This window comes from Ruditapes philippinarum, unplaced genomic scaffold (assembly GCF_026571515.1).
Source record: "Ruditapes philippinarum isolate M1 unplaced genomic scaffold, ASM2657151v2 ctg1525_1_1_1_1, whole genome shotgun sequence".
NCBI classification, from domain to species: Eukaryota; Metazoa; Mollusca; class Bivalvia; order Venerida; family Veneridae; genus Ruditapes; species Ruditapes philippinarum.
The window spans coordinates 47,687-72,766 of NW_026864043.1; the positions used below are offsets into that span (position 1 = coordinate 47,687).

General features: G+C 31.8%; 1 protein-coding gene across 2 annotated transcripts in view; it reads left to right on the forward strand.

The window, feature by feature from the left end:
* The first annotated feature begins 10,234 nt into the window (after nucleotides 1–10,234).
* The window catches only part of LOC132724249 (neurogenic locus notch homolog protein 2-like), a 33,011-nt gene continuing 18,165 nt past the window's right edge, over nucleotides 10,235–25,080 (forward strand). The window contains exons 1-11 of one of the 2 annotated variants that reach the window (XM_060709080.1): nucleotides 10,241–10,387; nucleotides 11,558–11,686; nucleotides 12,078–12,251; nucleotides 12,687–12,818; nucleotides 13,236–13,349; nucleotides 13,727–13,840; nucleotides 14,060–14,173; nucleotides 14,616–14,729; nucleotides 17,218–17,331; nucleotides 17,857–17,970; nucleotides 24,758–24,871. In XM_060709080.1, the coding sequence (XP_060565063.1) occupies nucleotides 10,291–10,387; nucleotides 11,558–11,686; nucleotides 12,078–12,251; nucleotides 12,687–12,818; nucleotides 13,236–13,349; nucleotides 13,727–13,840; nucleotides 14,060–14,173; nucleotides 14,616–14,729; nucleotides 17,218–17,331; nucleotides 17,857–17,970; nucleotides 24,758–24,871 (1,330 nt within the window). In that variant the 5' untranslated portion in view covers nucleotides 10,241–10,290. Of the gene's footprint in view, nucleotides 10,388–11,557; nucleotides 11,687–12,077; nucleotides 12,252–12,686; nucleotides 12,819–13,235; nucleotides 13,350–13,726; nucleotides 13,841–14,059; nucleotides 14,174–14,615; nucleotides 14,730–17,217; nucleotides 17,332–17,856; nucleotides 17,971–24,757; nucleotides 24,872–25,080 lie in introns of both variants that reach the window. The other variant, XM_060709081.1, reaches the window with a different exon arrangement.

A 25,080-nucleotide genomic window follows, 5' to 3' on the forward strand; every position in this document is an offset into this window, starting at 1 on the left:
GGCTACATGTGCCCAAGTTGAAAACTAAATTTTTTTTATTAAATAAACGACAAATACTACACATACTGAATGAAGACACAAGAAAACAAGTTGCATAAATACAAATGCTAACCAACATTATTGTAAACTTTCAGGCCTACAAGTCATAAACTTTTAGAGTTACGTGCAACACAAGTTAAATATTGTTAATTTTTACTAAGTCAAGCGCAATTACTCTTAAAATACTAAAAGTATCCTAACAAAAATACCCAGATGCACAACTTCACATGCTGAGCAACATTGCACAACTACACATGCTGAACAACATTCTTGAAATGTTTCATGACTCTAGGTCAAATACGTTTTTAGTTACGTGCGACACAAGTTGAAAATTGTAAAATTTTACAAATTCAAGGGCAATAACTCTAAAAATACTAAAAATATCCACACGAAAATACCCAGGTGCACAATTTCACGTGCTGAGCAACATTCCATAAGGTTTCCAAAATCTAGGTCAAAACCTTTTTTGATAACGTGCGACACAAATTGAAAATTGAAATTTTTACTAATTCAAGCGCAATAACTCTAAAAATACTAAATATATCCACATGAAAATATCCAGGTGCACAACTACGCATGCTGATCAACATTCTTGTAAGGTTTCGTGATTCTAGGTCAATTACCTTTTGAGCTACGTGCGAAACAAAAAGGGAACGGACGAACGGACGGACGGGAGGACATCTTTATGTCGCATTTTCCCCCATAAATCAGTAAAATTACCACATAAACCAGTCGGTTTATGGGATTTCCTTCTTTTTATAACCTTAATCATGGACGGAATGAAGCTCATAGACCTTTAGATGATCGACCTGATGGACGGATGAACGGACGGACGGACAAGGGTAAATCTGAATCCCCCCATAGTGGGGGCACAAAAATCACATGGAAGAGTCTGGATTGTAGCAGAATTAACTATGGGAAACCATCGTCAGATCTGTGTGTTATCAGGTATGTGGTGTTATCATAGTAGAGTGGTTTCTAGAGCATTTATCTATGTATCCTATTTATAAGAAATCATCAAGGATACTAGTTATTTAATAATATTACAAACTTTAATTTTACATAGATTAAAGGTCTTGATATATGAGTTTAGTTCATACACAAACCTTACACAGTGAGGTATATTCACCAAAACATAATTATCGTTTTAGTTTTAGTTTTGTAGTGGTGTCTTTTTTTCAATTATTGATTATGTATATTTATATGTTTATACAATGTGACATCTACAATGATGTTTTAGTTTTGAAAACCAACATTGAATAAAATTTTAACAGCAAAACCATTGTTCATCACTTTACCAATTAATGATTTACCTGTTTTCTGCAGAAATGTCTCAAATTCAATTTCTGGTTATTAAAAAGGTCTTACAAAATTCCTGTTAACGAATAATTGACAAAATTCTAAGTCCTAAATCCCGTCTTAATTTTTGTTCATCCCATATTTTCCGCCTAAGCCTTAGGCGGAATATGATTTTGCTTAGAATGAGTTTTTACAAAATTCCATGTCCGTCTTAAATTAGCAGGAAAATCTTATATACACAGAAATTTTAAGCATTCTCTGCTTATTTAAGGCGGAAGCCTCCTAACTTTTTCGTACGTGATTAGTTTCCAAAGAATAAGTTTATGAGGATGCCACATTTTTTTTTCTTTGGCATGTTAATATGTAGTATCAAAACACAGTTCATTATTTCGAAGGGTTATGCCCCTTTTTTCCTCACCAGAAGTGTCTCAGGGTGAGCTGTTTGGTTTGTTTAATGTCTGTTATCTGTCGTCCGACAACATTTACTTTGTTAAAATTTTAATGGTCCTATCTTTGCTTCAATTGTCACAAAATTTCAGAATGTTGGTCCTTGTAATTGCTGGGATGAGTTTGAACATGTGTAATCTTGGTTGAAAAACTAGGTCACAGCAGCCAAAAAGAAAACAAATCTTGTTAACAGTCTAGTGGCTACTGTTTTGGCCCAAATATTTTGAAAATGTTCAGAAAGTTGTTTAAGATACTTTTAAGCTTAAGTCAGTATATTTGTCACCTGACACAGTGTCAAAATATGAAAAAAACATTGTTAACATTGTAGATGAAATATTTCAGCTTTTGTCAGCAATGTTGTTTAAATAATTTTTAAAGTTTGAATATGGGTTAAAAACTAGGTGACATAGTCCAAGGTGGAAAAACCTTGTTCACATTTGCACTATTTCAGATGCAGATATGAACCTTATGATGTAGGTTTAAAAACAATATTGATTGTTCCGTGTCATTTAGAGCCTTTATAATCAATTGAGCAATACAAGGGCCATAGTGTACTTCTTTTGAAATGCGCGTCACAAGAATCGAAGCGAAAGAATTTTCCAACAGTTTGATCGTGATAACGTACGGCTTCTTCACACAAATTTACTGTTTCCTTTTCAAATATGTATATTAACTGAAACCACTGACTTTAAAAAGTTGTAGTAGGTCGTCCTCTTAGCATCCATGCCCATTCTGGCTAAATTTACTGCTGTAAATATTAAGAGAATTATGAATGAGTGTAGGTTCCATATTGAATTTATTGAATAAGTTAAAAAAATAATGTTATGCGAAAAAGTTCAATAAATTTAGTAAATAAAAAATTTCCTATTGATTTGAGGAAACGGTACCATTTAGCGTGACCGTTGAGCTACTTTGACGCCAGATATTTATACAGGTTTTTTTTTAAATTTTAAATGAAAGGAACGTCATAATTTGATCAAAACAGTTACATGCAATTCATGAATTTGCTTATCATATTATGGCGTTTTTTTCCACAAATGCCCCAACAATCTATTTTTTTTATAAAAAGTATTGTAGGTATCAGCAATAAAAGAGTGACTTTAAAATGTGCTTATTAATTTCTAGTGGTAAACATTTTACCGAAAATGAAATACAAGTTTCAAATCGGATTTGGATTCCGATGGTTTTTTTCCATGCCGGAAGACCCGTCTGAAACCTTTAGACAACTCATGCGCTCAACTGACGTCATTATCTTTATGAAAGAACGGTTATAAAAATTGCTACGCTACTATGAAAATAGTATTTACGAAGCACATGTAAGTGTTCTTATCACACACCTGTGCCGATTTTGCGAAAGAAAAATCAGTAAAATGGTATTGCACGACCGTGCATATATTTTGAAGTGACATCATTAGCGTTACACAAACAAAGCATAAATGTTAGCGTTATACTATAGGCGCGTCACTGGACAGTGACTCTTTTTCACTTTAAACGGTCTTTATTTAGGGTATTTGATAAATAGAATATTGAATTCGTGTTAATTCATTACTGAATTTATTGAACTTGTGAATAAAATAATATTATGCTCGCCAAAGGCTCGCATAATATCATTTTATCCAACTCGTGCAATAAATTCAGTATTGAAGTTACACTCATTCAATATCCTCTATATCCGTGCTGTTCTTCAGAAATTAGAAACTTAGACTTTTTCCTACATTTAATTTAGTAATAAATATATATTTTGTCTTGGTTTTTACTTTAACACGTGCAGTATCTTTTCATCTAAGACGTGGATTTAAATCTGAACTGCGTGTATATCCTTTATCCATAAATACAAAAATAAAATAGGTTGACCTTTAGGCGTCATTTTAATTAAATTAATATTCAAAAGCGGCCCACGAAAGCGCATGACTATTTTTACAAACGAAGTTCTATGAAGCACTGTATATGACAAATAGAAGGAGACTATGAAGTATCGATGAAAATTACAAGGGGCCATACCATGCACACACAGAATAGATTTGAATTTAATTTAAATTTAATTTAAAGATAGCCTTACTTCTAGTTTTAATATTCCAAATGCCTTGACACAAGTCTTCCCATTATCGTCAATATTTCGTGTTGAGTGCGATTTTGATTCTGGATAATGCGTACACCTGGCTTTGAATTGTTACAGAAATTGAGAAATTGGAAGTTAGTTTATAGTAGAATTTAATTCAAATCTATTATGATTGCTTCGCATGGCTCGTTTTTTGCTCCAAAAGTGTTGGCGGTATCAGGATTTTGAGGATGCGCGCGCATTGAATTAACACAAATAATTTTGAAGAAATACAGGTTTCCATTGGATGACAAATACATTTGGACACTAATTCTAATTCAGTTCCTTTCTAATATATATTCAGTTTGGTTCTACACTTCCTCTTATGTCTGGAAAGACCCAAGCAAAAAGCATAACTTTTCTATCAAAAACAAACTGATATATAGAAATTCTAATAAGCAGAAAAATGCGCCGTACGTTATCATTCATATTGTGCGCCATACGTTATCATTTCCAGGAAATGACCCGATATGAATCGTCCATGAACAGGCTCAATCAAACCGAGCCTGCAACATTTTCAATTTGTCGTGTTGGGCTTTCTTTAGGGATTCTGTATTTATCTATTCAGTTAATATACATATATGTAAAAGAAACAGTGAATTTTAGAGAAGAAGCCGTGCGTTACCACGATCAAACCGATGGAAAATTATCTCGCTGTGCATTTCAAGAAGTACGGAACAAAACATCATGAAATAAAATCCTGTGTGCCCGAAAAATTGTGGAGAAGGTTGTTATATGTACCTTTACACTAGAACATTACGAATTTCAGAGAAAAAAAGGGAAAAACTTACTTTTCGACTGCATCCGCCATCTTGTTTGTTTGGGTAACGAACGGCGTGATTCTCCCCCGTGGTCTTACTTTTCAATATAAAAGCCCTCTACATCAATGCATTTTTCTCACCTGTGCTCGTTGTTTGTGCTTGTTTAATCCATTGATTTATGTGAAACAACATTTTCTACAAGGATTAATCAAACAGTGTTTGTCCCGATGTACTTCCTGTAGTCAGAGAACCCAACTAATGGTCTTACTTTTCAATATTATCGCCCTCTACATCAATGCACTTTGCCACTTATAATGCTCCAACTTCTTTAACCTTTCAAAATAGAACTTTCTATTTTGGTCCTCAAAGAACTCATTGACCGCCTCCATGACATCTTAATTGCTTCCTAAACGTCTACCACGATTTTTTTCTCCGGTTTGGAAACAGGTATAAGTCAGATTTTAACCTGCATATCGATGGCAATAGCAGTGTGACGGTGGATTTTAAACATTCACTTTTCGCAATGGGACTGACACAACATATAAACTTCAATACTCACATAGGTCGTTATATCCTAGATAGGGTAATAACAGTACCATCTAACGGCGTGGAAGTACTTTTATGTGAACCAGGAACTTTAGTTTCAGACCATTGTGTTGTTAAATTTACATTGAATGTAAAGAACGAAAATATCCTCAGTAAAATATTCAAAACCCGATCTTGGAGAGACGTTAATGATCCTGCTCTTGTACAAGAATTCGAAAACATCAATATTAACACTGATGATGTCAATATTTACGTTAACTGGTTCGAGACAAAACTTGATTTAGACTCAATGTACAGACTCAATCAAACCGAGTCTGCAATTATCTTGTAATTGTGTTGGGATGAATGCTTCCAATGGATCACTTTGTTTGCAGATGTTTATACTTCACAACAATAGGTATTAAGTGCTGTGTGGCAGCTGTAAAAAGTTGCCCGTTTTCTACTTTTGTGTTGTTATATTTTTCTGGGTCTTCGGGATCATTGATGCCAGCACTATTAAGTGTTGTGAATTGAATACCACTCAAGCCGGTGCTAGGGGGTATGAGGGATGTTGCACGTATTTATTATCCCTCATGTACAGACTCAATCAAACCGAGTCTGCAATTTTTGAACATATTCTTAATGAACATGTATCCTTATTTGAAAAGATAAAAATATTTCCAGCATCTAAACCTTGGTTAAATTATAACATTGTTGACCTCAAACGTGAACTTCGAAAAGCGGAGAGTTTATGGACGAAATACAAAGAACCTGAACAGTAACAAACCTATAAGAATTTACGTAACAAGTACATCCATGCCATCGAACGCGAAAAAAAACGTTAACGCTCAGTGAAATAGTGTCTTACTCTAAAGGTGGTTCAAAAAAAGCTCTTTATTTCTGAACTGACAGGAACAAAATCTGAAAATCCTATGCCTAGTGGAATAAGTGACAGCACTCTTTCGGACAACTTTGCTGATTACTTTATGAATAAAATCTCTAAATTTAGAGACTCCCTTCATGAGTTTAACAAATACAAACCACTTAATTAAAACGTCCCAGTCCTTGACGAGTTTAAGGAGCCTTAACAAGACGAAGTCAAACTACTGATAGGTGAATTTAACACTAAGTCTTGTGAGTTAGATATATTGCCTACACATGTTCTCAAACAATATCTAACACATTTACTTCCTTCCAACTATTACTAAACTGATAAATCCATCGTTGAAACAAGGTCCATCAAGATTGAAACAGACTATAGTCAGACCTTTTTTGAAGAAATGTGCTAGAACTTACATATAGCAATTATAGGCCAGTGCCGTCTTTGAGTTTTCTTTCAAAGCTAACAGAAAAATCAGTACATTTTAGACTTAATCATCATAAGCTCTTGCCAAAGAATCAATCTGCATACAGACAAATTCATTCATGTGATTCGGTGTTACTTAGATTGGTAAATGACCTACTCTCTGCTATAGAACATCAAGATGTGACAGCACCTATTGCTATGGACATAAATACAGCCTTTGACACTGTTGATCATGAAATACTACTTGATGTCGTCAAACAACAATGTAGTGCTAGTGACAAGGCGCTGTATTGGCTTGATTCCTACTTAAGTGAACGCACTTGTGTAGTTAGCGTTAATTCATCTTTGTTAAATCCTCGTCCGTAGGAGTGCAATGTGCAACAGGAAAGCTGCCTAGGACCATGGCTATATATTGCATATGCAGGGACACTTTTTGACGTCATACCGCCCTCAATTTTGGTCTATGGGTTCGCAGATGATCACGAAACGTTCAGGTTCATAACTCAAAACAGTGAAACTAAAGCAATCCAAGACATAGAGAATTGTGCAATCACCATAAACGACTGGATGAACCAGAAAAAGCTAAAAATGAACGCTTTGAAAGCCGAGTTAATCATGTTTGGAAATAAACAGCAACTTCACAAATGTCAGACAACTGACATTGACATGGCCGGTGGCAGTCAGTCATGTAAAATGTTTTCGTTACCTAGGAGCCTAACTCGATGAAACATTAAACTTTAAGAACATGTAAAAACAAAATGTAGAACAGCCATGCTCAACATTTTTAGAATTAAGAATATACGCAACTACCTCACCAAAGAAGCAACACAAACTCTTGTTTTAAGTCTAGTGATCTCACATCTTGATTACTGCAATGTGATTTTGTATGGTATTTCCGATAAAGACATTTACAAACTCCAAAAGATTCAGCATGTGTGCAAAGTTGGTTTTAAAACGTCGGAAAATTGATAGTTTTAAACAGGCAATGTACGATTTGCATTGGTTACCTATTAAAGCCAAAATAAATCAGAATATTCTATCATTCATGTACCAGTGGTCTGTAGGCAGCGCACCGCTTTACCTGGCTGAACTTTTAAGTCGGCAGGTACCAAAGCGACAAGGGCTCAGATCAGCTGATTTAGTAAACAATGTTTACGAAGTGCCTTTCAATCGAAGAAAAACATTCAGTGACAGGAGTTTTGGTACGGTGGGACTGAAATTATGGAACCAATTACCAATAGATATATGACAGTCTCGGTCTTTAGATGTGTTTAAACATAAACTAAAAACTCATTTTTTCAATAACTTCTACTCATTGTTTTAATTTGATTATGTGCTTTAACAACAACGGTGATTCAGTACAACTTGCTATGCAATAATCTAGCACAATTGCTATTGTAAAGGCCTTTAACCAAATAAACCAGTTTCAAACCAGTTTCAAGATATACAGTATGTAGTGACAAGGGGATACACTTTATAATGTTTACCATTTATATAGCATGTTTTATTGTAATGTGGTTAATGTGTTAAGCATTTAATCCTCTGTCAAAAAGTGCAAAAATCATTAACATATCTCGATGAATATGGGATCATTTAATGTGCTATATAAAGCGAATAAATTCGTCTGCATTTGAGATTATTTCACAGTTGGAATAAATTGCTTAATGACTTATATAAATGTATCAACTAATGTTTGATAAAGTCAATTATATTACAAAAACATACATATTATAAAGTATTTTCATTCATGAATCATCAAATTATATACATTACTTCGTTTTTGACACCTTATCTATAAGAACTGTTATTTAACAAATTTAACCTTAATGTCTGTAAAGGTGAGGATGCAAATTCGCAAGTATGTTGTACGTGTGATTTGATTTTCGGAATCCAAACAAATAGTTCATACTTTAATCATTGTAAAAAATATTCATTTGGACAATAATTATGTTCTCATGCATATTCAAAGAACGGGAGAAAACAAATTTCAATGACCAGTTCTATGAATTTAATCACGCTAATATTTTACACTAGCTCCTACACTGTTTAATATATTTGTGTGCGTGTACGAATGCCTGTGCATCTGTGTGAGTGTGTGTGTGTGTGTGTGTGTGTGTGTGTGTGTGTGTGTGTGTGTGTGTGTGTGTGTGTGTGTGTGTGTGTGTGTGTGTGTGTGTGTTATATGGATTTTTGTAGTTGTTGTTGTTGTTGTATTTTTTGTAGTTAGACTTAATATAGGCTGCATTTTATGTGTAGCCTATCAACGTATAGGGCCGTTTCATACGAGACTACAGTTCGTTTAGTATAAATGCTTGGTAAGGTATATTCGACGTTCATATTCATGATGTTTGATAATGTCTTAAAAATACCGACAGCCGGGGAACAGTTTGGAAGTATACTGTTTCTAGAGAGGTGGTGAACAAGAGTAACACACACAACTTTAGCTGATTAACCACACGGAGAGAGATAAAAATAATATCCTTTCCAGCTTTGAATAAATGCGAATGATTCGATGGATGCCGAAAGTAATTATTCAACTATTATTTTGCTCTCACTTTTCATTGATTTAAACAGGAAAACAAAAATCAAAATAGTTAACATGCATATTTTAAACAAATAGATATATTGCAATGATAGGAAACATCAAAAGAGAAAGTCTGTTCGATGAAACCTGGCAATAACCAGTGTATAATTACGTAAGCTGCTACACAAGGAATCGAATACAATGTAAGTGAATCAGAAAAAGTTGTTAATTCGGCAATAAAAAGACAGAAAGAAGTAATGGCCTCTTGTACGTTATATCAGGGGGAGATCTCTCTATCAATTTTTGTTACATTGCTTCTAAGTATTTTTCACACCGACATCATTGTTAAAACAGTTATTCAAAGTGTAACATGACTGCTGAAAAGGAACTAAGATTCAAATACATTATGGTTCTGGTGTTGAGAGTTGATTTCTTCTCGAAACAGTACTATAGGACGTTAGACATGTTGCAATTTTTAATGGCTCACATAACCATAACTGATTAAGCCAAGTTTGCTATTTGTAAGCATTTATGTTATATTCCCATTTCTAGAATTATTACACTAAAATGATTTACCTAGACACAAGTTAGAGATCATTTTCATTATATATGTTTACAATGTCCTTTTCCTTTTATTCTTTTATTAAAATTTCTTTGAGCGTTCTTATATATTTTGGCATTCAGTTTGTATAAAAAACTGAAATAAAAAGATAAAATTGTTAATGTAGTTGTTGTTGTCGCCGCGCAGTAGATTCCTAAATTATTGATCTTTGTTTCTGAAATTGTCAACATCAATTTATGCATCAACAAGAGTGTTAATTCTATTTAATCAAGATTGAACTGTTTAAAGTGAATTGTAATACTTTGTTCATTTGTGTTTTGTTACTTTCATCACAAATTGAAATGATTAGTATATAGTATGACAAGGGTACCTACTTAAGTCTGAACGTTTTTAACCGTAAAAATATCTTTGCATATTTAATTGAAAAAGATTACAAATGCTGTCAAGTTTAACACTAGTTTGGCAATGATATTTGAACCATGCATACTGTTAAATATCCTCTATTGTTTTTCTTGATTATAACTAAAGATGTGTGAATCATTTAATCTATTGTCAAAATGGATCAAAACCAATAACAGCTAGACATTATGTCAATATCTTAACAAATATACAATCAATTTATTTTGTCCTCAATCGAGACAAATTGATTACATATACATTAAACAATATTTGATTATTAAATCAATTGTTATATATAGTGCGAATTCGCTAGTGTTTCAAAGGAATGGAATGACACTAGAGGTGATTCTGAAAATGAAGACACTGATTCTGTTATTAATACTGGGATATTTTATTGCAGACGTAAAGGGGCAGATCGGGGTGACGGGTACGTCCAAATGCGTGTCTTACTTATTGTTTATATGGTAAAGCTTCTGCTACAATATACATGTATATGACTGAAAGTTAAACCTCTCTTTTATAAGTTAATCCGGGCGAGCTCACAATGAGAGTACTATATCTTTTTAATAATATGAACCTTTGATTACATAATAATACTTGCTTTTTACACATGGTTTGCATTCATGAATTGTAATTAAACACTAAAATAATTGCAAAACAGATGCGTAGTGGTCACACAGGTGATACAAACAGTACAAGTTTTAAAAGGATTACATTTTATCTAAGAGATAAGAATATATATTATTGTTTACCTAAATATTTTTTTCGAAGTATATTTACAAAGTATATGTAATTCGAGATATTATATTTTTTGACACATCAACTTAGGAAATTATTCGAGGGATGACCACGTGTTAGATTTTAGTTTTGTTATATGAGTGTAAAGGTTAAGTAAGTAGAAATTGTTATTCGTTTGATGTCATTTTTAGACAATTGTTTAAGGTTTGCAAAAAAAATGTGAAAAGGGTATAAGGAGGACCAGAGACCTCATGCTGTGGCCTTCAATGGTTAAACAGACTACAGATCATTTAACGTTATGTGCTATTGTTCAGATACAGCAGTATTGCAATACGAACGCCACATGACATTCCAGGAATACATCGGCAAAACATTGTCACTGTAATAAAAAGTGCTCAGTTACAATGTTTAATTAAGATAGATAATTTAAGATAAAATATTTTAGATGTAAGCACTTTGACTTTTGCATAGTTGATTGAATGATTGATTAATTGATTTACTCACATTAGTGAGTTTAAAAACTGAAATATTACAGTAGTACACGTACATTAAAAAGTAAATAGTAGCCATTCCTCTTATTATTTCATTTTCAATGTTCAAAATAAGAACATGTAATTTCTTACCTTGATTTTGGAATCTTTTTAAGATCATTATGAAAACATATTGTAAATAACGAGTTATGAGCGTACGTTAAGTGATATTCTTTTAAATTAATATATCCTTGTTCTTCTGCTCCATTTGTCCAGAATAAGATCATCGATGTTGTTTTCCAATGACTACAAATGAATGTTTTTGATATTCTCAATATTTCGGTATTCCTTTTTTTCATTGATGATGAATTTTGTTTTAATTATTTCAGGATGTACTGTGGCAACACAAGCGAATTGCCCAAATTTCCTTCCTAACTCGTATTGTAATTTAGGATCCATGCTATGTGAATGCCCTGCAGGGTATACAGCAACACTCCCCAACGTTGCTTGCGAATATAGTAAGATTTTTTTATTTCGTGACGAAAGAATACTTTGTAAAAGAAGTTTTGTTTAAAGATATGTATGCAACATATTTTGGCAAAATCATACAGCTAACATTAATTTATTTTATATAGACGAAAACAAATTGCAATATGATTAAAATGTAATGAAATCTTTATTTTATTAATTGCTCGATTGTGAAAATGTTTGGGATTTTTTTCTGATTATTATCATCATGATTTTTACAATAAAATAACTTGTTTTGCTATTTATAATGATAACATAAAATAAAAAAGAAAAGTAAAGTGAAAGTAAAGCATGTCACACAAAATGTTCCATATCACTCTTTTTTTTCAAACGTTAAATTTCGGGTATTATGTTTATTAAAGTATTTATATTTATCTCTAGATTGTGGAAATCTGACTGACCCAGACAATGGCTTAGTTACTACCCCAGCCGGTACTCACACTGGTGATGTTGCTACATACACGTGTTTTATTACATTTGAAGTTGTTGGTACAGCAACGAGAACTTGTCAGCAAGACACTGGTTGGGATGGTGCTGCACCAACATGTGAACCAGGTGAGTGCAGATCGTCTATTTAAATGATTCTTCATAATTTAATTTCATTGCTCACAAAAGTTATTAATTCAACAGTATATTCTGACAACAAGGACTGTTCATCTTGTCGGATTTTACTATTTAATACTTATGATATTCGTGGACATAATCATGTGTATTCAAAAATATCAAAGGCTCAAATTTGTAGGATAGTACACACTTAAATGTGCCTACGACTTTACTCACACTCCTACAGTCATTACATACAACGATCATTTGTTTAATACATGCATTATTAATCAACTTTTAATATAAAGAGTTACCTTTCCACTTAACCAAGAGTACAAACATTAACTTTTTAAAGGCGGCTTTCTTAATTATTCATTTCATTTTCATATAACCGTTCAGTTTCATTTTATGCATCAGTTTCTAATAATTTTTCTCTTTCTGAATCAGCTGAATTAGGGGATGCCTGCTCAACAAACATTTTCCAGTGTAATAACATAGCAAATGCAGGATGTGTGGCGTTTTCAACTTGCCAATGTAATGCCGGGTATGAAGATGACGGAACTGGATTAGCATGTACTGGTAATACATTACTTGAACGTATTTATAAGATACCAGATGCATCTAAAATTAAGATGGTGTTATGTATTGAGTAGGGCTGCTTTGTGCAGGATAGACGAAATGTTAGTGCAAAATGTACATGACAAAACAAACAACAGTGTAATATTTAATTTGACAATGAGTATGAAAGTGTAGGTTAGTAAGTAAGTAGCATAGAACCTTTTCCCTTGACAGATGCTGTAGTATTTAGATTGTAATACAAAATGTAGCCGATTTGTGAGTTTTAAAATCAGACTATTTATTCGTATATTAAGTTTTATAAACAAAATATCAATATACTACTCTGACACAATGCACATTCCCCAACAATGTAAATTTTTCACCAATGTATTCGCTTCCAATCTCGTTGATTATTTCAACTCCTTGTTTTATTTTCAGATATCGACGAGTGTACTCCGAATCAATGTCAAAATAGTGGAACTTGTGTAGATGGCATCAATGCATACACCTGTACTTGTCTTCCCGGGTATAATGGAGACAATTGTGAAAATGGTAAGTGATTTTTGTTTTGGTTATTTTAGAGCGTAAACTTATTTCATACCTTTAGTATTGAAATAGTGTAAATATTGTTTTAGTGTTATCAGCCATAATTGCTAATTGAAGTTTACTAAGATGTTTTGTCATTGACTGATAATTGCCTATAGCTTTGCTTCTGACATTGAAACCTATATGGAGATATGACGAAATGCTGTATTACATTTAAGATGCTGTTTCTGTTTTCACCCTTAGCTTGAAATAATATGTCACATGATGTACAGTATTCACGAAGAAATGCTGCAATAAATTAGAAATTGTGTTAACTCAAACTTAGAATGATATTTCACATCATTTGTATGACATTGTCATTTTCATTGCAAATTGATCTGCAGATATTGACGAGTGCACACCGAATCAATGTCAAAATGGCGCTACTTGTGTTGATGGTATTAATGCATACACATGTACTTGTGTTGCCGGATATGAAGGAATCAACTGTCAAACCAGTGAGTGAATTTTATATTTATTCAACCAAAATATCTCTATGTTTTCATATTTTATTCATAAACTTGCTTAATACAAAAATTATAGTGGAAAAGTAACTTTAAGTGTACTAAATTGCGCAAATCTTGGTATTTATGCTGTTATTTTCTTTCAGTGTTGTATTATACAACATTCAATGTTTTATTATACAAGGAAACGATATATTTTTGTTTACTTTTTAGACATCAATGAGTGTATTGGGAATGTCTGTCAAAATGGAGCCACTTGTGTCGACGGTATAAATCAGTACACATGTACATGTGTGGCGGGGTATGACGGAAATTTCTGTCAAAACAGTAAGTTGACTTTGGAATCATATTAGGAAAGTAAACACTTGTTTATCTTGAAGAATTTTTTTCTATTATGTTATCTTTAGATTAGCATCACAAATAAAATGTCATTTTTATTTAGCTATTGTTAGAATGTATGATAAAAATACATTGTTGCTTTTAATGTATATAGAACAAGAAAAAACCGTCCACAGTTTAAATGCTCAGAAAACTTTCTTCAAACAAGTGCAAATTGTCGTGTCAAATCAAAGCTGAATAGTCGATATATTTATTTATTGTAATTTTTTTTAACTATTTTGAATTGACATTAACGTCTTGGACCATATCGTTTCATCCAACCATCCTCCAAGATCCATCCCTATTTAGATTAAGAAAAAGATGCTGTTTAAATTACATTGTAGACATATTTATGCTTGTTGAAGTATTAAATACATTAATTTTCTTGTAGACATCAATGAATGCGCGTCACATGCGTGTCAAAATGGCGCCACTTGTGTTGATGGCATAAATACATACACGTGTATCTGTGTGGCTGGGTACGACGGCAATTTCTGTGACAAAAGTAAGTGGTCGTGATTTAGTTCATTTATTAATGTTATTTTACAATAAGTAGTATTGATTTTACATGTAGCTTTCTTATTCATATCACAATTTTCGTGCATAAAGTATAAACATTGTTTACTTGCTTTTCTTGTATATTACTTGTTATATTGGTTTAATTCTTTGTTAAATTGTTGTATTGATATACTTGAAAAAAAAATGCACAAAGAGCTTATAAAAGAATAATGTGATAATAATGAATTGTGATAACGATATGAATATAAACAAGAAATAATTAACGGTAAAATAAATTGCTTTGAACTAAAAATTTACTTCGTGACAATTTCTTGTCAATGTAATATTATGTATATATATTATATATGTACATGTATTACATGTATTTTAATTTGTAACTTTAACTTGTGTATTTAAGTACTAAAATACTAATAAATAATAATCATGACCAATGCTGTAAGAAACAGCCAAACACAAGTTGTGGTTAAATTGTAAGTGATTGACCTTTTTTATTTTAAAAAATTGTATGAATATACAACAAACACAATATTCGAAAAAACAGAAACGCTAAGAGACATTTGACGACTCTCGTCAGTTTTCATATGTTCACAAGAATTTTTTTTGTGATGTTTGCAATATGGATTTGACTGCGTCAGCTATGGATTAAAGACCTATTATACATTTGTTGAAAATAGTATGCATATATAATGCATGTTTAAAATGTGTTTGAAACAAAATGTTTCTTTTTAACGTGGCATTTTCTTTTTGATGTTTTCAACAATTTTCCCAGAATCATGAACTAGTATTGTATATTCTTTTACTTTAATAAGTATGGCCTTTTTTGTCATTTATACAAACCGTCCTTAAGATGAATCAACAAATAAAATGTTACGGTTAAATGATTATGGGACATTTCTAACAAGGAGTGTGTTCTAAAAATGCATTTGAATAATATACAGTACCGGTTACTTGATAGGAAAGAAGAGCTACCTTGCTGCAGATACAGAGATCAGTTATGCATTGAGCAATTGTAGTCGGTCATTATTTTAATGATAGAACATTAAAATATTTCTTGTTTTAAAATATGATTTACGTATTGAGTGTTTTTGGAACATGATGGTCATGATGAAGTCAATGAAAACTTCAATACAGAATATGTTTTCAATTATAGACAAATGTTCTTAAATTCCTGTACAAATGGAGGAACCTGTGTTGACAAGATAAATGATTACACGTGTAATTGTGTCGCATGTTATACAGGCAAAACATGTCCTACCAGTTAGTATGCTTGAAGTTTAAAAATGATGAAAAATTACTCAAGATGTATGCAATACATTGAGTTATAGTTTATTCCAAATTTGTATTATTTTGTGTACAGTTTTCCATCCCCTTTTAGAACCGATTTATAATAATATCATGCAAACCAATAGTGAATATCTAAAGACGTTTCGTAAAATAGAAAAAGAAATAGGCCAGCATACCAAATATGCAGCTAGTAAATAGAGGATATTGAATGATTGTAGGTTTAATACTAAATTTATTGAACGAGTTGAATGAATCATATTATGCGAGCCTCTGGCGAACATAATATTGTTTTATTCAACGAGTTCAATAAATTTAGTATTGAATCTACGCGAATATAATATTCTATTTATCGCATATATAAAATAAGAACAGTAAACTGTTGAAATGAGCAATTTTTCATCGAAACGCCATGGTGTATCGCTAACATTAGAGCACTTTAACGCTATGTTTTTATTACATGCTTTTCGGTGGTTTATAGAAATATATCAGTGATATAAAATTGGTAATTTCACTGTTTGAAACAGTGAAATTACCACTTTGATAATTTCACTGTTTTGAATTTAAGCCCCTTACGTTGTTTCAGTGAAATACCAGCGTGCACAGTACTGGGTACCAACTTAATGACGTGACGTCGTAAATGACGTCGCGTTGTATTATTATTTGGCGCGCTTTTCATTCAGTATTAGGTTAAATGTCTTTTTAAAACGTTTCTTTGCATGTAATAAAAAGAAAATTTGTTTAGTATAGTGTAAGATCGAAATATATTTCACCTTGTGAACACCAAAAGTTCATATTTCACTCGTGGCTGCACCACTCGTGAAATATACCTTTTGGTGCTCACTCGGTGAAATATATTCCTATCTTACACTGAACTAAACAAATATCCTCTATATATCCAGTGCAAATGACGACACGTCAAAGTGTTATTACACTAGTGTAATATCGCTTTTATTGAATGGCTTTATTACACTCTTGCGCTACGATTTATTTGATGAATTGAATTCTCTGATGTCAGTGTGAACATTATTCTCTTAGGTGTCCGTTAAAATAAGTTCTTTTGTAGGAGAAACATTCAACAATATCTTTTTTCGATATAGTTAATGTGATTTTTTGTGTATGTGTTTTCGGTGATCCGACGCTTGCACTTTGTTTGGTAGACATTTAAAAGCATGTCATTTGTAACATTTCAGATATTGATGACTGTGCTACATCACCTTGCCAGAATGGTGGTACATGCCAAGATGCTGTCAATGACTATACCTGTGTTTGTGTGGCAGGTTATACTGACAAAAACTGTCAAACCAGTGAGTATCCAATTTAAAAGCAATTGTGAATAAGTTTAGACAATTTAAATATATATGATACTGATTCATCGTCAATTTTTGTTAATGATATGAAATTTAGATATTAGAATCTTCTATTCCAAACCGATTTTGAACATTTGTGAATCAACTTAGTAGAACATTAAAATTGATACATGAATTAGTAAAATCAAGTTTATATTATATGTTATTTTGGTTTTGGAGTGATATATGTGGATATATTACCTGTTAAGATTTTATATCACCCGAGCCGTTAGTCTGAATCAGCTGTTCTTTAATATACAAAATGTAGTTTTATGCCATGTTTTCCGATTGTCATCCTAATTAAAAGATAAATTGCAACTCTTTGTCAATAGACCATGATTAAAATGTTTGTAAAATGTCTGTAAATCAGCATATTCCATAGTAAAGCATATTACTTTTACAAAATGTCTGTACATATTTTGTTGACTTTTTGGACTTATTTATGGGAATGTTAAATGAAAATTAGGAAAATGCATGTTTCAGATATCAACGAGTGTGAATCACATGCATGTAACAATGGAGCTACATGTGTTGACCGAGTTAATGCTTATGAATGTGTATGTGCCGCAGGCTGGGAAGGCACCTTCTGTACTTCAAGTAAGAAAAAAAAGAAGTTATAACATGTATAAATTTTAAACATTTAATTACACTTGTGGCAATATTAATAACTTCTCCATCTGTACAGACTCTGATCACGCTGCACGTGTTTCGATCGGATTAGGCTCTGTATTATTGAATATTCAATTCTATTAATTTGTCAGTTCGGAGTTCGAACCAGAACACGTCTTGGACACAACTAAATTGATTTTTCTACTTTGATGATTTCGTTCTGAGGAACATGTAAGCTACTATTAATATATTTTATATATATAGTTAACTAGCATAAACAGTACTTTAGTCTCTAATAAGATATACCATAAGTAATCTGAGAAATAAACAGGTTAATTGTCCATACTATTTGCTATAAAAGTTATGGTTAAAGCCAGGGGATACTGCATGATATATTTAAAGGCGTTTCAAAGTGGTTTGGGTTTACAGTCTGAGGGATAGTGTTGATTTTGTTTTATTTTAAATTTTCAGAGTTTTATTGCAGGATCTCCCCTGTAATATTTTTTCTTCTATTTTACATTTTAAGGTTTAAATTCTTATAAGAATCACCCCTTTTTCAGACCTTTTCAATTATGAATAAACACAACAATAACAATGTAACATGTCATTACAAACAGATATAAACGAATGTGAAAGTAATCAGTGTCAAAATGGAGCTATTTGTGTTGACGGTATTGACGACTATACATGCGACTGTGTCAATGGTTATAATGGAATATTTTGTCAGAACAGTAAGTATATGTAACATTAATTGTATATTCTACGAGCAAAAGTTTGGTTCCTTAAATTCATTTTTTTCTTATGTGGAATTTCGGGCGTTTGTTTTGTGTGAGAAACACGGGTTACCTTTATTATTTAGAAATAGTCTGTCCCTCCGTTCGTCCGTCCATCCGTCATTCTGTCCTTCCGTCCGACATTTTTGTCCGGAGCATATCTCAAAAGTATTTGAGGTATCAATTTGAAACTACATAGGTGGATAGACCTCATTAAGGAGGAGTGCAGTGCATAAGAATGTTAACTCCACCCTGCATAATTTTTGAGTTACTGCTCTTTGTTATTTTTTAAAATTAATTTTTGTCAAGAGCATAACTCAAAAAGCCTTTGAGATATCAAAATGAAACTTCATAGGTGCATAGATCTCACTCAGGAAGTGTGCAAGGCATAAGAATAATAACTGTACCTTTCATAATTTTTGAGTTATTGTCATTTGTTATTTTTTATACTTAATTTTTCACCTGAGTGGAGCATAACTCAAAAGTGTTTGAGATGTCAACATGAAATGTCATAGGTGGATAGATCTTATTGAGGAGGAATGCTGTGCACAAGAATGACAACTCTCTTCTCTATACAATTTTTTGAGTTATTGCCCTTTGTTCGTTTTCATACTATTTTGTTGGGAGCTTATCTCAAAAAGTATTTGAGGTATCAACTTGAAACTTCATAGATGGATAGATTTTACTGAGGAGGAGTGCAGTGCACGATTATGGTAACCTACCCTGCATTAATTTATCAGTTATTGCCCTCTGTTATTTTCAGCCATCAGTATTCACATAGGTTTCAAATCAGTGATCACTTCAGCCATCAGTTTTCATTACCAAAAGACCTCTTAAAATTGAATTATTCTGCTCTACTACATACACATTCTTCCAATGAGCAAACATATTCGGCGGGGTATGGCCATGTTGACATGGCTCTTGTTATTAATACGTTTCCTTAATGAAACACTGGTTACCTATATTAATATGTTTCTTTATTGAAACACTGGTTACCTACATTATTATTGGGGCGTCCGTGGCCGAGTGGTTAAGGTCGTTGACTTCAAACCACTTACCCCTCACCGCTGTGGGTTCGAATCCCGACAGGGACTTTAGATTCTTTCATGTGAGGAAGCTATCCAGCTAGCTTACGGAACGTCGGTGGTTCTACGCAGGTACCCGTTCGTGCCTGAAATAATGCACGGAAGGGCACCTGAGGTCTTCCTCCACCAGTAAAGCTGGAATGTCGCGGTATGACTTATACTGTGTCGATGTGACGTAAAACCCAAAACAAACAAACAAACAAACAAAACCTACATTATTAAATTAAATACGTTTTCTTAGTGAAACACTAGTTACCTATTTATTTATACGTTTCCTTAGTAAATCACTTGTTACCTATATCATTAATACGTTTCCTTGGTGAAACACTGAATTATTAAGTTTCCTTAGTGAAACACTGGTTACCTATATTAATATGTTCCATTAGTGAAACACTGATTACCTATAATAATACGTTTTCTTAGTGAAACATTGGTTACTTATATTATTCATACGTTTCCCTAGTTAAACACTGGTTACCTATATTATCAATACGTTTCCTTAGTGAAACACTTGTTACATGTATTAATACGTTTCCTAGTGAAGCACTGGTTCCCTATATTAATAATACGTTTTCTTAGTGAAACACTGGTTACTAATATTTTTCATACGTTTCCTAAGTGAAACACTGGTTACCTGTATTATAAATACATTTTCTTAGTGAAACACTGGTTACCTATATAATAAATACGTTTCCTTAGTGAAACACTGGTTACCTATATTATTAATTCGTTTCTTTAATGAAACACTGGTTAACTATATTAGTACGTTTCCTTAGTGAAACACTGGTTACCTATATTTTAATACCTGTCGTTAGTGAAACACTGGTTACCAATATTATTAATACGTTTCCTTAGTGAAACACTGGTTACCTATATTTTAATACCTGTCGTTAGTGAAACACTGGTTACCAATATTATTAATACGTTTCCTTAGTGAAACACTGGTTACCTCTATTTTAATACCTGTCGTTAGTGAAACACTGGTTACCAATATTATTAATACGTTTCCTTAGTGAAACAATGTTTACCTATATTAATACATATCCTTAGTGAAACACTGATTACCTATGTTAATACGTTTTCTTAGTGAAGCACGGGTTCCTATATTATTATATATTATTAATACGTTCCTTAGTGAGACACAGGTTGCATATATTATTTATACGTTTTCTTAGTGAAACATTGGTTACCTATGCTTATTATATTCTATAAAGATAATTCTCAGTTATTAACTTGTGCACAGCTGAAGGTTCAGAGTGAAGGAACTGACATACTATTTGTCAAACGATGACTTATTGCATATATTTATGGTAATGATTTTTATGTAATGACTTTTATTATATATATAGACATAAATGAATGTGTTGGTCATGCGTGTGAGAATGGCGCTACATGTGTTGACGGTATCAATCAATATACATGCACGTGTGTTGCCGGATATACGGGGGAATTTTGTGCGACAAGTAAGTTAACGTTTTCTCACCAGGACATTAAAAATCTAGGTGACTATTATTCATCTAAAAGAAAACAAAATAGAACTTAAAATTACAATTTTGCTGCAGTTTATCGATATACTTATTTTGATACACTTTTTAGGAAGTGCTTTATGTTGCTGTTTTTGTTGTTGCTAAAATTCTTCATGATATTTCAGCTAAATGAAAGTACAAAGTTAATGCTTATTTTCGTTTTGCCTGAGCATGATATTTTGTTATTAAAACATATAATATTTACTTTCATTTTCGAGGGTGCCATGTTAAACCCATCTGTAATTGTGTTAAATATTTTTGGAAATAAATGAAAATGAAAGGGTATTTGAATCATCTTAAATACTCAAAACAACCGATGTGATTTTATACGTTTTCTTCCGTATAGTTTGCTGCATTTATAACATTGATTTATCATTTAGTGCTAGATGCTACTTTCTTGAGACAGTATCTCACATGTTGAAATACTTTATAAAATACATGTTTGTCCTGTATTATCATGAAAAAAATGTTTTCATTAATGTGGTTTTGTACACGAAAAAATGTTCATTAATTTCTTCATTATTTTATTCATCGTCAACATTGATACAATTAAAATTATATATAAATAAACATAATGTAATATATATATATTTATTTTATTTTAGTCTCATCTGTGTATAATTACATATATTTCAATATAAATTCAAGATAAACATTACATTGTACATAGCCATTCTTTAAGTAGAATTACAAGAGACTTAAGACATTATACATATTTTACAATTAAAACTATATTCTGTTATGTTATGTGCATATGTATGTGTATATAAAATATATACAAATATATATGCAAATACAGTACACATTAAAATTAAATGCATATTAAAACATCACATAATATCAATTGTAAAATCTGCCAATAGTGACAGCTCTAATAAAAGCTCACTATTAAAAGGTAACAGCTTTTATAAAAGCTCACTATTAAAAGGTAAAAACTATAAGTTTTCAAAAAAAAGTGTGCATCTATATAATATTATTTGTCTAGAGGTTATCTTTGCTTATGAAGTGGTCTAATTGGCAGAATTTACCTTGTTAATACAGAATGCAACTGAATATACATTAAAACATGGTAGGTCATATTCAAACTGATATAAACATGATAAAATACAGTCCAATTTTGTTAAGAGATCAAATATGTCATAACAAGTCAGTTGAGAAGACAATTATTACAATAGTTTTATATACAAACAATACGACTTTCACTAAATGGTAAAAAGAATAAAAAAATATATAAGAGTTTGTTAAAATATCATTTAAAATTTGACTGAGGGCATACCAATAATATATCGACTACTTTACAGTAATGACACATGGATATAATGAAATACAATACTCTATATAATGCTTTAAAAATATTGTATGTTTCTTTTAAAGATATACTATGCTAATCTTTGAGTAAAAAAAAATTATCGCAGAACGTTATTGAAAATTGAATATGTCTAATTTGAATAAAAAATGTGCAAACTATGTATGGGAAGCTGCTTTTCCTGTTACAGGTAAAGTCAGTCATTTCTTAAAAAAACTGCGACTATTTAAATGATACTATACATTTATAGTGTGGCCTCCTTTACTGTGTAAAATGTAAAACATAACATATTGACTTTGTACGAAGTCGACACATGTTGAAAGAGAAAGTAAAGCAATTATTTTCAATGTTTTCAAATATCAAATTTGAGCGTAATATAGCTTTGTAAAATTGATACCAGTATAAGATAGAATATGCCTACTGTATTTGATGATTGATTGTTAACATAATTTTCTCTTATAAAACGAAATTGAGTTTCCGCCTCTGTAAAAGAAAATGATAAAGCGAGGTCAATGGATCAAAGACTTATTAAATATTTGTTGATATTAAAATGCATATATAATGAGTGTTTAAAATATATTGGAACAAATTGTTTCAATTTTATGTCGCATGTTCATTTTGTTGTTTTCAGCACTTTCTCATTTTTGGACATGTACTAATAGTGTATTTTCCTTAACCTTAATAAGTGTTGCCTTTCTTGTTATTTATACAAACTGTACTAAAGGTGAATCGACAAGTAAATTGTAACGGTTAAATGATTATGAGGCATTTCTTCTAAAAATGCATTTAAATATTATACGGTAACGGTTACATGCAAGAAGTGTTGCCTTGCTTCAGCTACAGCAATCAGTTGTATATTTTTATGCATAGATCAACTGTCGTCAGAATAATTATAATAATAGAACATTAAAATATGATATACGTATTGAGCGTTTTTGGAACAAGATGATCATAATGATAACAATGAAAACTTCAATATAGAAATATGATTTTAGATATAGACGAATGTGCTGGTGATCCGTGTTCAAATGGAGGAACATGTGTCGACAAGATAAATGATTACACGTGTAATTGTGTCGCAGGTTACACAGGCAAAACATGTGCTACCAGTAAGTATGCTTGTAGTTTAAAATTTGAAAAATTACTTAAGATGTATGCAATACATTGACTTATAGTTTATTCCAAATGTGTGTAAGTTTTGTGTACAGTTTATCATTCTCTTATAGAATCGATTTATAATAATATCATGCGAAAACCAATCATGAATATGTTAAGACATTTCATAAAATAGCAAACGAAATACGTCATTATACCAATGATAAAGCTTGTACATTGCATTTTCTGATGCCAATGTGAAGTTTATTCTCTTATGCGTTCGTAAGATTTCTATGGCAGATTTTAACTTTTTTGATAAAGTATATGTGAAGTTTTTGTATATGCGGTTTAGGCTCTCCGACGCTTGTATTTTGTTTTGTTAAACTTTAAAGGCATGTCATTTGTAACATTTCAGATATAAATGATTGTGCTACTTCACCTTGCCAGAATGGTGGTACATGCCAAGATGCTGTCAATGACTATACCTGTGTTTGTGTGGCAGGTTACACTGACAAAAACTGCCAAACCAGTGAGTTACCAATTTAAAATCATTTTGTGAATTAGTTAAGACAATTCAAACATCATACTGATACATCGTCAATTTTCGTCAATGATATGAAATTTAGATATGAGAATCTTCTATTCCAAACCGATTTTGATTTTTTTTGTGAATCACCTAAGTAGAACATTGAGATTGATATTTGAATAAGTAAAATCTAGTTTATATCACACTTGCAAATTGGGAATGAATATTAATGTAATAAAAATTAAACCATAAGAACGATTATAATATGTCTGAATCGCTTTTGCTGAAATATATTTTATGCTTGCCATTCTAATTAAAAGCTAATAATCGCAACTCTTTGTAAGCATTATATACCAATATACCGTGATTAAAATGATTGTAAATCAACACATTCCATATTAAATTTACATATTTTGTTGATTTTGTAGACTAATTTAAGCGAATGCATGATTCATCTGTTTCAGATATCAACGAGTGTGAATCACATGCATGTAACAATGGAGCTACATGTGTTGACCGACTTAATGCTTATGAATGTGTATGTGCCGCAGGCTGGGAAGGCACTTTCTGTACTTCAAGTAAGAAAAAAAGGAAGTTATAACATGTATAAACTTCTTACATTTAATTACAAGTGTGGTAATATTAATACCTTTTCCACCTGTACAGACGGATTAGGCTCTGTATCATTGAATATTCAATTCTATTATTTTGTTAGTTCAGAGTTTGAACCAGAACACGTCTTGGACACAACTAAATTGATTTGTCTACTTTGATGATTTCGTTCTAA